Raw genomic sequence first — 12,668 nt, 5'->3', positions numbered from 1 at the left:
CATTTCCTATTATTCACTGAATTCTCAAAAATAAAATGGCCATGGCTTTCTAAAAGTACTCTGTCACACAAACTGAATTTGTACTCTGACAGCTTATGCCACATTTGCTAAACTTGTTCAACTGGAGCCAGACGGACACCCCAAAACAGGATTTTATAATGGAGAAGTCTGACAGACCTTTAACTGTATAGTTGTACTTCTGGGTGCAGCTATAATATTACCCTCATAATTCTACTATATAATAACAGCCACGAAAGAGGTGAGGGGTCATAGTGCTTTGTCTTTAGAATTAAGATGGCTGTCTTCATCCTTACAGCATACTCTTAATTCTACAGACACGTCTTAATAACCTCTAAATAGTTCCAACAAAAGAGCCATGTCAGAGGAATGAGCAGGCCCCAAGGTGTTTCAACTGGAGTGTTTTCATCTGCCTTTATTGCGCTATCCCTCTCCAGAATTAAGGCAATAACCTGTGATAAATTATTCAGGAACTGCTACAGGGATCAAAGCAAAATCATTCTGTTAAAGTGCTGTTTGCAACATTTGGCACTTAGTGTGAAAACTTTTAATGTGTGCAAGCTGAAAATCAAGGATTTTAAATAATTCAGGAGCTTTGAGTTTCTGTGAACCAGCTATACATAGCATGATGCTACTTAACCACTCCTCTTCCTTGGATGTAACGCTTTATTTGTTCCTATCAAACTAATCATGTCATAAATAATATCAAAGTACCACTGGGGTTAAGTATAGAAAGCCAATATATTATCGAGCAAAATTTCCAAGCCCAATCTGGGGGTTTAAGAGAGTGGTGGTGAGAAAATTGGCAATCATCGTGTGACTATGAATTTGCCCTACCCAGCTAATGGCATGGCACAAAAATGTCCTTATGTATTTGATTAGCATTTCCTGGAAAATAAACCTGAACATATGCTTTATGAACAGGATTGTCAACTCCAGATGTATTGCAACAAGCGTAAGCTGCCCTGCTGCAATTATTTTTCAACTACGTATTTCAGATGTATAAAAAGCCAATTAGAAAATCCTAGCAGAAGCCACAAATTAAATGAGTTTGGCAGTCACGGGCCATTTTTTAAGCGATATTTTAACAGTGTCACCTCCCTGCAGACAGGAATACTAAACATTTTATTGAAGAACAGAATGTATTATTTTTGTTTTCAGTATCTTCAGAATAAGAGTACCTGAAAGCATTTTACCACGTATTATTTATTCATCAGAAAAAACAAAACAAAACAAAATCCCTTCAACTTAATAAATTATGTTTAAAAGATTGTAGCGGAAAAGTTTACTTTATGATAAAGCAACAAATTTAGTTCTTTAGCAGTGGCTTAGAGCATGAAGTTTCCCTTTATACAAATTAGACAGATGGTGCTTACAGTAGAATTTACTAAAGGTCTGTCACAACAAATGCAGCCAAGCTGCATATTTAATCACTGCAGAACCTTGTCTACCTGCAGCTGCCAACTGCTAATCCAATTTCCCTGATAAATGTGGCAAGAGACACGATCAGCAATAAAGAGCATCTAACTCCATTTTCCTGCAGGGCGTCTTTTGATGAACATTTAGGACGGAAGCAAGGAGTGCACTGTGTGGCCCTGGCTTGTGGCAGCTGCACGCATTCTGAAGGCACAGTTCTCAGGTTACTCACTTAATTCTGCCACTATCATTATGTTGCTATTGATCTCAGTAGCTCTTGTCTACACAGCATTACTCTAGATGGAGCTGAATCAGGCAGTTATCATGCATCAAAGTTGCTCAAAAGCCTGGAGATTTCCCCTTAATTACTTGTGATTTTATTTGCAAATACCGTTAAAGTGTAATCAAAGCAATCACTTTCCAGGGTCATTAAGAACTTGCTAGTTTAGGGATATAACACTGGAACTCCATTAAAAAATTTCCCCAGTAAGAATGTTTCTCTATCAAACAAGACAGTGCAAGAGCAAAATGGTTTCAGTACTGACAAAGTCCTCAAATGACAGAAAGAAGCTATTTTTCACCAAAACAGCTTAAATTCCGCTTTAAATCATATTTTTAACTTCAAACTGCATCGTAGAACAGTGATTGGTACAGCGTACTTGGAAATATTTTAGTATCTAACATGCTCTACTAAATAATCAGCAAATGTTCAGTTTAAAAACATGCTACTATTTTTAATCAAAACTGGATACTACTGATATTATTAAATTACTAAAGCACCTGAAATCTACCAGGCAGTTAATACATTAAAATGATACTTTTCATATTTTTGCCAAAAGTCACTAATTCAAGAAGAATGTTCACATGGAGTAACTAATAATAAAAATAACAATAAGCAAACTTGTATTCTGATGAGTATTTCTGGCCAGATTCTGTAAGACTGCTCAAGTGCACACAAGAGCTTATGCCCAGGTAAAGGGACTTTGGGGCCTTTTCTGCGAGCACCATTTCCATGAATTACCTCACAAAGGACCAGCTCTGCCGTTAGGTAGCTGAGCCTCAGGCGGCAGATACGGAAGGGTTTGTGAGAAGGAGAGAGGCAGCACAGGGGCTATTCCTCTTCGCTGGAACAGCAGGCTATGTGGCCTGCCTTTCCATGTCCCTCCCTATGCTAGGCTGTTCTGCATGTGCAGTGGAGGACACTGTCCTGTTGTCAGCGGCAAAACAAGATTTAGCTGCCAGTCCAGCTGGCTTCTAGACATGGGATGGGGGAGGGCTGCCATCTTGTCCTTCGCCTTAGGCAGAAACATTTCTTGGGCTGGCCCTGTTGCACAGCCTTCTTCTGCAGTGCCCTCTGCCTGAGTTCGTAATCAGCTTGACAAGTGGGACAGGGGAATGATGTCTGGCAAAGAAGCATCAGAGGTTTGCTGCATACATGGCAGTCAGTGTCTTCTGGAAATACCGAGGGGAGGAGTGGGGAAACAGCAGTGACACTACTGAGTTTCCACTTGCATTTTAAAATACTAAAGAAAAAATACTGATAGAGCTTCTAGCAATATTACACAATGTATCTGAAATAGCCACTCCAGAGTGCATGGCTAACTGTTTGTTCATAATAGTAGAAGGCAATATATTTAATGTAATGCTATGCTAATGTGTTTCATTCCTGATGATGCAGTTTCCACTTAGTAAGTCTTTTCCTCCTAAAATATACTGTTGTTTTGACACAAACAGCTTGCTACACTTAAGGATTTTACTAATAAAACATAATGTTGTGCTAGATAATATGACTGTTGCCACAGCTGAACTGACTTGTCAAATCAATCCTAATATGGCTCCCACAGGCACATAAAAACCTTATTTAGCTATCAGTTATCCTAATCACTTTGTTTGGTTTAAGAATGCAATACTTCAAGACCAGTTCCTATTTATACATATATGCCCAGCCATTTAATAAACTCCTGATTTATATATTAAATTCTTGTTTGGAAGAGATGTTCTAAGCATTCAGTGTTTTTACCTAGTATACATCTGCACCTCTGGAAAATCACACATGCTCAACAAATAAATACACAAAATAAACGAACTGAAAAGCACCAACACAGGAAAAAACCTCCAAGCATTTAATACAAAGACGAAATTTCAAAACAATTAGACACTGATCTTTCATTCAAAAGTTCTCATGAGAGGATGGAACGGAATGTGACCCTGTCTCTAATTCCTCCTTCCCGTTAAGTAATCAAAATCTTTGATCTGACATTACATTTCCAATCCTGCTTAGCATTATTGGCTGCAAATGGATGGAAGGGAAATAAACTTATGTAGCAATGACATCACAATTTCCTTTACTAACTGTTATGGGGAGACATGAGGGAACTGGCAGCACACTGATGATTTTTGATAGCAATCACATGAATGGTGTCATATCTAGTTCTATTTTATTTGCAAAGCTTTCAACATGGGGTGCGGGGGAGGACGGGAATCAATGGTACGCCATATCCATGCAGTATAGGCTAGGAATAAACTTAATGTATACAAACCCTAAATCACTCAACACCATGCAGGAAGGAACACAGAAGCAAGGGGTCCCACAAATATGGAAAGTGAGGCACAATGCAAGAAGCCCACTCTATGCTGTCCTCTTTTTACGTCAGTGCCTTGTCCACACAGATTTAATGACATGCCTTTACATTTGGGAATGTACCCTAACATTCCAAAAATCTTAAATAAATTATATACAAGGCAGTGTTCAATCAATCTTGCTGAGAATTCAGACTTAAGCTTACACTTAATTTGTTTCCATTTAAGTCAATGTAACTTAAAGGTAGCGGTTTATTTATTTTTTGGGCAAGACTGTGCACACCACCTTAAAAAAAAAAAATGATCCGAATTTCCCTCTACTATCCAAAGTACCTACCTTTGCTTCCTCTTGCTTAAAACTACTGTTAAATATCTGGGCTAAAGTTTCAAATGAAACTGTCAGTGGAAGCATGAAGTTTTCAAACTCATCCTCATCTTCTCCTGTAGAAAAAGGAATTGGGAAGACAAACAGAACACAGTGTTGTGAATCAGGCATAACAGTCACTAGGTTAAATAAGTAAACAAAACCCAAGCATTCTACTTACCTATGCAAACCTCAACATAAAATCTAAAGCAGCCTTTCATTTTGAGATAAATACAGAATTAAAAGATGTTCGTGTTGCTGAGACTGGGCTGCAGTGTGTTTACAGCCCCCATTCCAACCCATCCCCAGTGTCCCAATGTAGATTGTTGGGACAGGGAAGAAAAATGGGGAGTGGAATTAGGAGCTGAAAAGAGTAGCTAGAACCCTAAAAGAAGCACTCCAGGCTACAACAATAGTACTGTAGAGCCCTACTTCTCACGACTATTTACAACTGAGCACAAATACAAGCAATGTCTGGCTACACACTTACCCTGTACAGTAATACCTTGGTTCACAAATGCTTCTGTTCACGAACAGAAAGTCTGGCAAAGTTTTGCTTCTGTTCACAAACTCTGCATCGGGTGAGTTACATGATTGTGGCCATCTTCCCCATAGCGCAAGTATGTGTCAGAGCGTGTTTGAGCGGGGAAGGTGGCCGTGTTTATGTTTGTAGAAACACGAACGCGGCCATCTTTCCCACTCTGACACATGGTGGCAGCTTCCTCTAGTCAAGATCGTGGTCGCAGACTCTCCCTCCAAACAATAACCTCCTCCCCACCCACCTTCCTGTCCTCCATGCCAGTCGTCGCCTCAAGCAAGGTTAGTGTTTTCTCTCTTCATAATGTACTGTACTGTGTTTCATATTTTTGTGGTTAGAAAAAATTACATATGGTGCAGAACAGAGTAACCTTATATACATTGAACCTTACGGAAAAATTTGACTCAGTTCGTGACCAATTTGGTTTGCGATCAGAATCATAGAACGAATTTAGTTCGTGAAACGAGGTACCACTGTATTCACAGATACATTAGTCACATTCCTGTGTTTATTAAAACATTGTCCATTATAGGCAAGTCTCTCATTTTTGGTGGTACCAGAGAAAAACATATTTACTATTATATCAATGCAACTCACTTTAAAAAAAGAACCAAAGAACAGGCTATTTCAGGAAAAGATCAGCACACACACTTTTGGTCCTAAGAGATTTACTTGAAAAATAAATAAATAAATAAATCACATCTGTTGACAGGTTTTTCCCTTAAAGTAGCAGTATACTGCAATTTTAGGAGGCTACTCCAGAGCAGGACCCTTTGGAAGGCATGATACCCATGTGACCCTACCTAGTTCCCAAGCTAGGTTAGTCCACCTGTACAGTTGTTCCCTGACATATCAAATCAAACATGGGAGGCTAACAACAGGATCCTCTCTGGCTTTTAAGAGCAGAACAACTTACCACACAACAACATTCCTGCAAGGAAGTGAAGTTTAGAAGGGTAGTCTTGTTTTATGTCCTAGATTTAGAGAACTAGGAGAACTGCACATTCTACGAAATGTAGAGAAGTGTTACGGACAAAGATGGTTGAGGTAGTCAGAAGAGGATTTAGGAATATTAAGAACAACACTGATCGAAGAGAACTATCTGGAACTAGACCTAGCAGGATATCAGTAGAACAAAGTACATGAAGTAGATTGTTTGGGTAACTGCTAAGAGCAAAAAGGAACGGGGAACTAGGATTGTTTGAGTAAAAAAGTAATGCAAATGGGTACATTTCTCCAGACAGGGAAAATGCATCAAATGTAATGGGTACCCTTCAGTAAATTCTCCTTCCACTTGTTTAGTATAAAAAAATCAACACTAGCTATGTTTAAGATGTTAATATTATTTAATTGTATATGATAAAACCCAAAGTATTTTCTGCATTACTTCAGCATGATGGTTTCTCTCCACAGCTCCACTGCGCTCCAAGCAGGGCTAGCGTTTGATGGTCACAGAGCTGTGCCTGGCACTTGTCATGGCAGGCCGGCCTCCAATATTTCTCTTTAGTGACCATTAATCCACTGAACTGCCATTCCACAGACCACAACATGAACTCGGCACTGGCCTCATCCGCAATTAACCAATGGATTCATATCCAGTCTAGCATTGTCTACTACTCTGACTGGCCACAACTCTCTCAGAATGCAGCAGGAGGCTCCTTCAGCTTCATCAGCTGGGCCTTTTAATCTCCAGTTAACTCTTTGGCCTCTTCTGTGGGATAAGCATGCACTGTACCACTGAATTACAAGCCCCGCCCTGTGTCAAATTCCGCTCTCAATCATCCCCTTTTCATTCTCTGGCAAGAAACAGGAACATAATCCACATGCTATTTTCCCACTTGAGAGTGTTGCACTATGCCAAATAATGACAACTGAATGTCATTCCAGGTGACATGCTTCCTTTTCCAGCCCAGAGCACCACTGCCCATGTCATTCCATTTATGCCCCTTGGGTCCCTCTTTGCTGCTTTTCTGTTTCTATATATTGGCTTTAGCACACATTTTCCCTTTTAGCATTCCCCTAAGCATTCTCTTTGGCCTACTGTACTTGATCCATCTCATTGTTCTTCCAAGAGTGCAGCATAGAAACAAATACCTTTTAAAGTTCATTCACACTGCCTGTGGCCTTGCACTTCCTATCGTTTAAGCAATCATTCTAGTGTTGCTATAGCTTTCCATGGGCATTTCCTACCAGAGTATATGATTGAAATAAACAATTTTGCTCTCTCCAAAATATACCAAAAGGTACATGTTCCAAAGGGGGATACAAATGCAAAACTGGGACATGATTGATGTTGCTGGACTTTTGTCCTACCTTGTTCTGGCCCCACTTCCTGGGCTTTTCAGAAAGTAGCTAATGTGGCCTTTAAAATGGTAGTTTTAATATGCTAATATTAATTAAAGACTGAGGGCAGCAGCAAACATGAGATGGCATCTGGAGAAATGAGGTTACATCTATCTGAAAGAATACAATTCCCTCTGGAGGCAACCTTTGGAGTCAGATTTGAACACACATGTCTTATCAAGGATCAAGGAATTTTTGCCTTATTTAAGCTCCAGCCTTTATGTGTCTCTTTACAGAAATTTCACACTGAGGCCATCTCAAAGAGTGTGGCTCAAAGCATCATGTTTCTCATAACAAACATTTTGCTATTTCAAGATGCAATTATGTGACATATGATATATTGGGTTCAGTGTATCACACTGGCCCAGATATTGACAGTTTGAGTATGGTGTTGCTGTTCTTACTCTCATGATTAGACCATTACTACAGAGGTGTAGATTGTCATCACATATATCCTTTGCCAAAGAATAGTGGTGGGGGGGGGGGGTGGCGGCACACAGCCAAATAATGGTCCAGATTTGAAGATGCTGAACAGAATGCTTTGGAAGATTTATGGTAGCCATGGTTGCCTTGATGATGACCTGACTGGCCACTAGAACAAGAAGCTGATTTTGGCTACTGATACAGTAACTACTATGATTCCTTCCATTCTGATTCCGAGGCAGACTATCTGTTGGCATATCTATAACTGAAGGATGTTGAGACATTAGGAACAACACAAGCATGTAAGTAGGGGAAAAATAAAGCCCTATCTGAGCAAAAATGGCATTGAGTCCATATGAAATCTGACAGCAGCAGCAAAAAAGGGTTCTGCTCAATTCGTGTTGCATGGGAAAGTCTCGTGGAATGTGATGCATCCATGTTCTTCTACTCACACAAAAATGGTGTGGTGGTCAAACTACTGTGATGCATTTACAGGGGGTACTTTCAACTCAATCCAGTTATTCCTTCCTTTAAAAATTGGTCTGAGGAGCCATAGATACAATGGCTCAGATTGTCAGATTCACTTTTGGCTTATTAGTTCCACAGCAGACCCTTGGTCATCACGGGTTATTATGATCTACCAGGAGTGTATGGGTTCTGCACTCCTGGTAGATCTGGAGGTGACTATGAGTGCTTCACTGGGTGAGGGACTAACCCCAATTCTTCTCAAGATAGTTGTAAGATCAGGAAGTGGCAACGTAGATGTGACACAGGCAGCAATTTTTATTCACTTCTGCCCCTTTTATATATGAAGCCTGAGGCAGGGTCTAACTGTTTCATCAGGAGAAGTGCATAGGTGAGGAGAATTGAGCCTTCCCTTCTCCTTTGCCTTTCCTTCTCCATCAGCTCTATCATTTCAGGCACCTCTCTTCTGGCTTAGGAAAAAGGAGTTCAGGTAGAAGAATGCAGGGAAGGATGCAAAGTGGAGAAGGGTTCCACTCCCCTCACCTGCACATCCTTTTTCATGTTATCTGTATCTACATATTCTATATATTGATATTTTACCCATCGACACATGCATTTACAAAACAATTTAGCCTCCAGAATTACATTAAACACTATAAAAACAGCAATTAAAGAATAACAACATAAAAAGTAAATAGGAGGATTATTTTTTTAAATTAAAGCCGCATAAAAGTAATAGATGCCTGGAGAAATTAAAAAGGCTTTGCATGGTGCCAGGTATCCTGAGGGATGGTCCTCCTCCCAAGTAAACACACTGCTCCAGTGCTTCCTTTCACAGGACTTTATTGTTGCCCAGCTCTGAGTTCACACAGAGTGAAGTGTTGAATCCTCTCTGACATCCCCTAGTCTTCCTCCTCTTTATACCCCTGTTACTTGGGGGCAAGCACTCTGAAACCTCTGGACTTCACTGACTGAGCTTGCATTCCCATCAAAGCTATAATCTGGTTCATGCGCATTTGGGCACTTTGCCACCATGCTTGCGCACAACACCAGAAAGCCAATCAGACAGCCACACGAACCGCTGTATTGCGAATTCCAGGTGAAAACCAAGAAGACACTTGAAATTAGACTACTGTCCCCACCATACCCAAATATGTATATACAAATGCCAGACATGTGAACACTCACTTTAGCTCTTCACTTCACTTCAGTAAATCTTCACTTTACTTTTGTTCTTAAGTATTTACACAACTTTATACAATATTCGATTGCTCTATCAAATATGTTATTTAGCATTGTGGTGTTGATAATTCTCATCACCTGGATTGATGACTATCTTTAATCAGTAGGTTGCTGCAATTATTTTCACAATATTCTGATTCTGTTACTGCTATCAAAACTATACAAATAAATAAAAATCTTACATTCAAGTTTCTTTTTACATATAAGAACCCTTTGATTTCCTTCTCTCCAAGCAATTACATTTTAACAACTGTGTTTGTATAAATATTTACAATGCATTCTAACAGTAACACAGTTGACAAAGACAGCAGACCCTTGCAGGATTCTAATAAGCATCAGCACTGTATTGGTAGTTTACATGCCAACTTTATTCTTGCTCTACTCTAGAAGATAGTTCTACTTTGTAGAGAAAGTTTGAAATTTAATTAGCTTTAGCTTGAAATACTGTGGCATCACAGATCTTTGGTGCAACCTAGACCAATAAAATTATGTACACTCCAAATCCAAGTTTACACTCTTAGTATAGAACATTTGAAACAAAAGTAGCAACATATGTGGAAAAGAGGTTAATCCTGTGCCCAAGTCTCATGGTCTAATAATCAATAATCATGGTCTAATAATAATAGAATGAGCAGAAAATAGTTCTGGATCTACTGACAGATCTCTGGATGATATTTGTACTGGATTGCCACAGATGACTGACTCCTCATTGCTTATAATAGGAGTAATAAATTTCTCCTCTCCTGCCCTAAATTATACTGTAGAAATAAAGAAAGCATCGGGAACCTATTAGTAGATTTTTGTGCTATTTTGTGCTACTGAAAGACTATGAATGTTGTTCAGTTCTGATGCAGTAAATAAATTCCTGGGGTCAAAATTACTTAAATTTACATATATGTATGCAGTGTTGGCTTTTTCTTCCATCTCAAGGTTCTGGTAAAAAGCAAAGTAGTTACTACATGCCTGAAATCTGCCCACCTAATCCCAAACATTTCTTGCAAATCAATCTTGAAATTTAGTTCCTGGTAAGCATATTTACACTAAAACCAAACCAACAGGTAAATAAATTGGGATGGATCCAGAGAAGAGTGTGTGGGATGAAAAGAGTCATTAATGAGCTCTGCATATAGGGTGCTTTAAGGGTTCATGTAAATAAGGGTTCATGTTCATTCCACATGACAATTCTCATTCTCTTGCTTGCATAAGTGTTAACATTAATTTTTACTTTACCCACACAACATTCTAGCATGAGATAGAAAATAGCCCTTCTGTGATAAGGAAATATCTTCTGAATGGGAAATTCATCACATTAGATTTAAATGTGGTCATAAAATGCTTTCAGTGTGGTCTCCCATAGAAATATTTTGATTTAAGTACCAGTATCATTAATTGAATAACATTGTTTGAAAACCTTCTAATTTCAGGAAGATAGTGAAGGAAGATCATAAGCAACTTCTTACCCAGCTCTACCATAAGGAGACGTGTAAGGGCAGTATAGAAAGTTGTTCTGCACCTAAGGTCACTCAGCCCATAATTATCATTGACACCCAAGAAAGGAAAATGTTTACTCTGGCAGAAAAGAAAAAAGAACAGACCAATTAATAATTTTTAAAGTTAGTGATTTTTGAAATATTGAAAATAAATTTGAGAGACCTACCGTATGATTCTGCAGCATGAATTTGACAGCATCTATCTTCACAAGCTTTTTTAAGAGAATATAAGTACTTGAGGTTAAGGAAAACAACATTTTCATTCTCATGGTCAGAGATTTAAAAAAATATATACAAACTAAAATGTAAAGGTTTTTAAAAATTAGCTAAAGTATTGCATAACAATATTTTATGAAAAAATACAACTGAATATCTAATAATTCTAATAAGAAAAACCTTTAAAATATTAAAAGTACTGATATAGCTAGTGCAACACTGTAATAACTTGTGAACTGAAAATAGATCTGGTACAAACAGAATAACCAGCAGCTAATTACATACAACAGTTTTGAGAGTCACCAAAATTTTTATAAGAGGATATATGTCATAGTAACTGTCAAAAATTATTGACATTTTAGGAGACCTGTAATTTTCTACTAACATTGTTGAGTACATTTCAAGGTCAACGCTGTCATCTCTGCAAGTGGTACTCCAATACTGAGGGGTCAGGGAGAGGTTTCCATATTCAAAAAACCTCTCAACCACTGCTGACAACAGGTGTTCAAAACTGTAGGATCTGATAGTACCGCCCTGTTCATATTATGCGTATGTACATGGGCCTTTGAACAAGATCTTAAGTTCAACTTACCTCTAACAGATTCCACACCATCACACTTCACCTTATTATCACTTCCTTTTTTACTATTGCCAAAATAGGAAGGAAAGGAATTACAGATAAACCCTGGAATTATTCCACATCATTCTGTTTATTATTATCTAAGCTGTATATCAAATAGAGCAATAACTCCTGCATCGAAGTATGCATTTGTAGCAGAGAATATTTAAAACAGAAAAGGCAAAGGCTGTGAATATTAGTACCTTTTCCCTACACATACATAGAATAAGAGTATGTTTTAAAATACATTTAGAATAAGTTTTAAAATATATACTGCTACTTAAATGAGTAAATATATTAAAAGATTTACACAAATTATTCTTTGGAGAGAAAAGTTTTCAGAACACTCAATAGGAAAACTGCATGGGAAAACTGGCCTTGGCTAAGGAAATTAACACTGGGAGCTAACCTATCCTTCCCTCCTTCCAAGCAGATCAGGACAAAAGTCTTTCTAAATAAAGTTTTAATTAGGTTAAATCTGACCATCTAGGGCTAGGCTGCCTTTGTTATACAAAAGGAAAGTAATGCAGAAGTCAACAATAAAAGATACAAGCAAAGTTATAATGCAAAGTTAGCAATGTGCTTAAATGATATTAAGTTAGTTTCAAATGAAATGCCTCTGCTTGTTTTCAAACCAAAAAGGGCTGACTTCACCTTCAAGGTGGATCTTTCTGCTTATAGATCAATTACTAGGAACATCCACCCCCCACCCCCATCTCAGTTTGCTTCCCATGATGCCTCCTCCCACACCCAAACTAGAGACTGTCTGATTCTCAACAACTGCCTGGTTTATCTTTGGGTCCAGTCTGTGAATTCCAACCCCCCTCTTGTTCTACTTCTGAATCAGAATTTGAGTTAAAAACTGCTGAAAGCTGCTTAATGGGAGCAGTGGGCCCAATTTCTGCACATAATTTCCAGGTTAAAGAGATCTCTAAATTAGGGTCTACTTAAAAT

At 38.5% G+C, this 12,668-nt stretch overlaps 1 protein-coding gene across 1 annotated transcript in view; it reads right to left on the bottom strand.

Moving 5' to 3' along the window:
• The window catches only part of LOC123030368 (ran-binding protein 17-like), an 86,321-nt gene extending 75,217 nt beyond the window's left edge, over positions 1 to 11,104 (bottom strand). The window contains exons 1-3 of the mRNA XM_044444236.1: positions 11,047 to 11,104; positions 10,850 to 10,958; positions 4,352 to 4,455 (exon numbers count right to left, since the gene is read on the bottom strand). Coding sequence (XP_044300171.1) covers positions 4,352 to 4,455; positions 10,850 to 10,958; positions 11,047 to 11,064 — 231 coding nt within the window. The 5' untranslated portion in view covers positions 11,065 to 11,104. The remainder of the gene's footprint in view (positions 1 to 4,351; positions 4,456 to 10,849; positions 10,959 to 11,046) is intronic.
• Between the last annotated feature and the right edge of the window lie 1,564 nt (positions 11,105 to 12,668).

This window comes from Varanus komodoensis, unplaced genomic scaffold (genome assembly GCF_004798865.1).
Source record: "Varanus komodoensis strain SLA01 unplaced genomic scaffold, ASM479886v1 scaffold44_3, whole genome shotgun sequence".
NCBI classification, from domain to species: domain Eukaryota; kingdom Metazoa; phylum Chordata; class Lepidosauria; order Squamata; family Varanidae; genus Varanus; species Varanus komodoensis.
The sequence above is the reverse complement of the archived record's forward strand: the minus strand, read 5'-3'. Positions and strand labels throughout refer to the sequence as shown.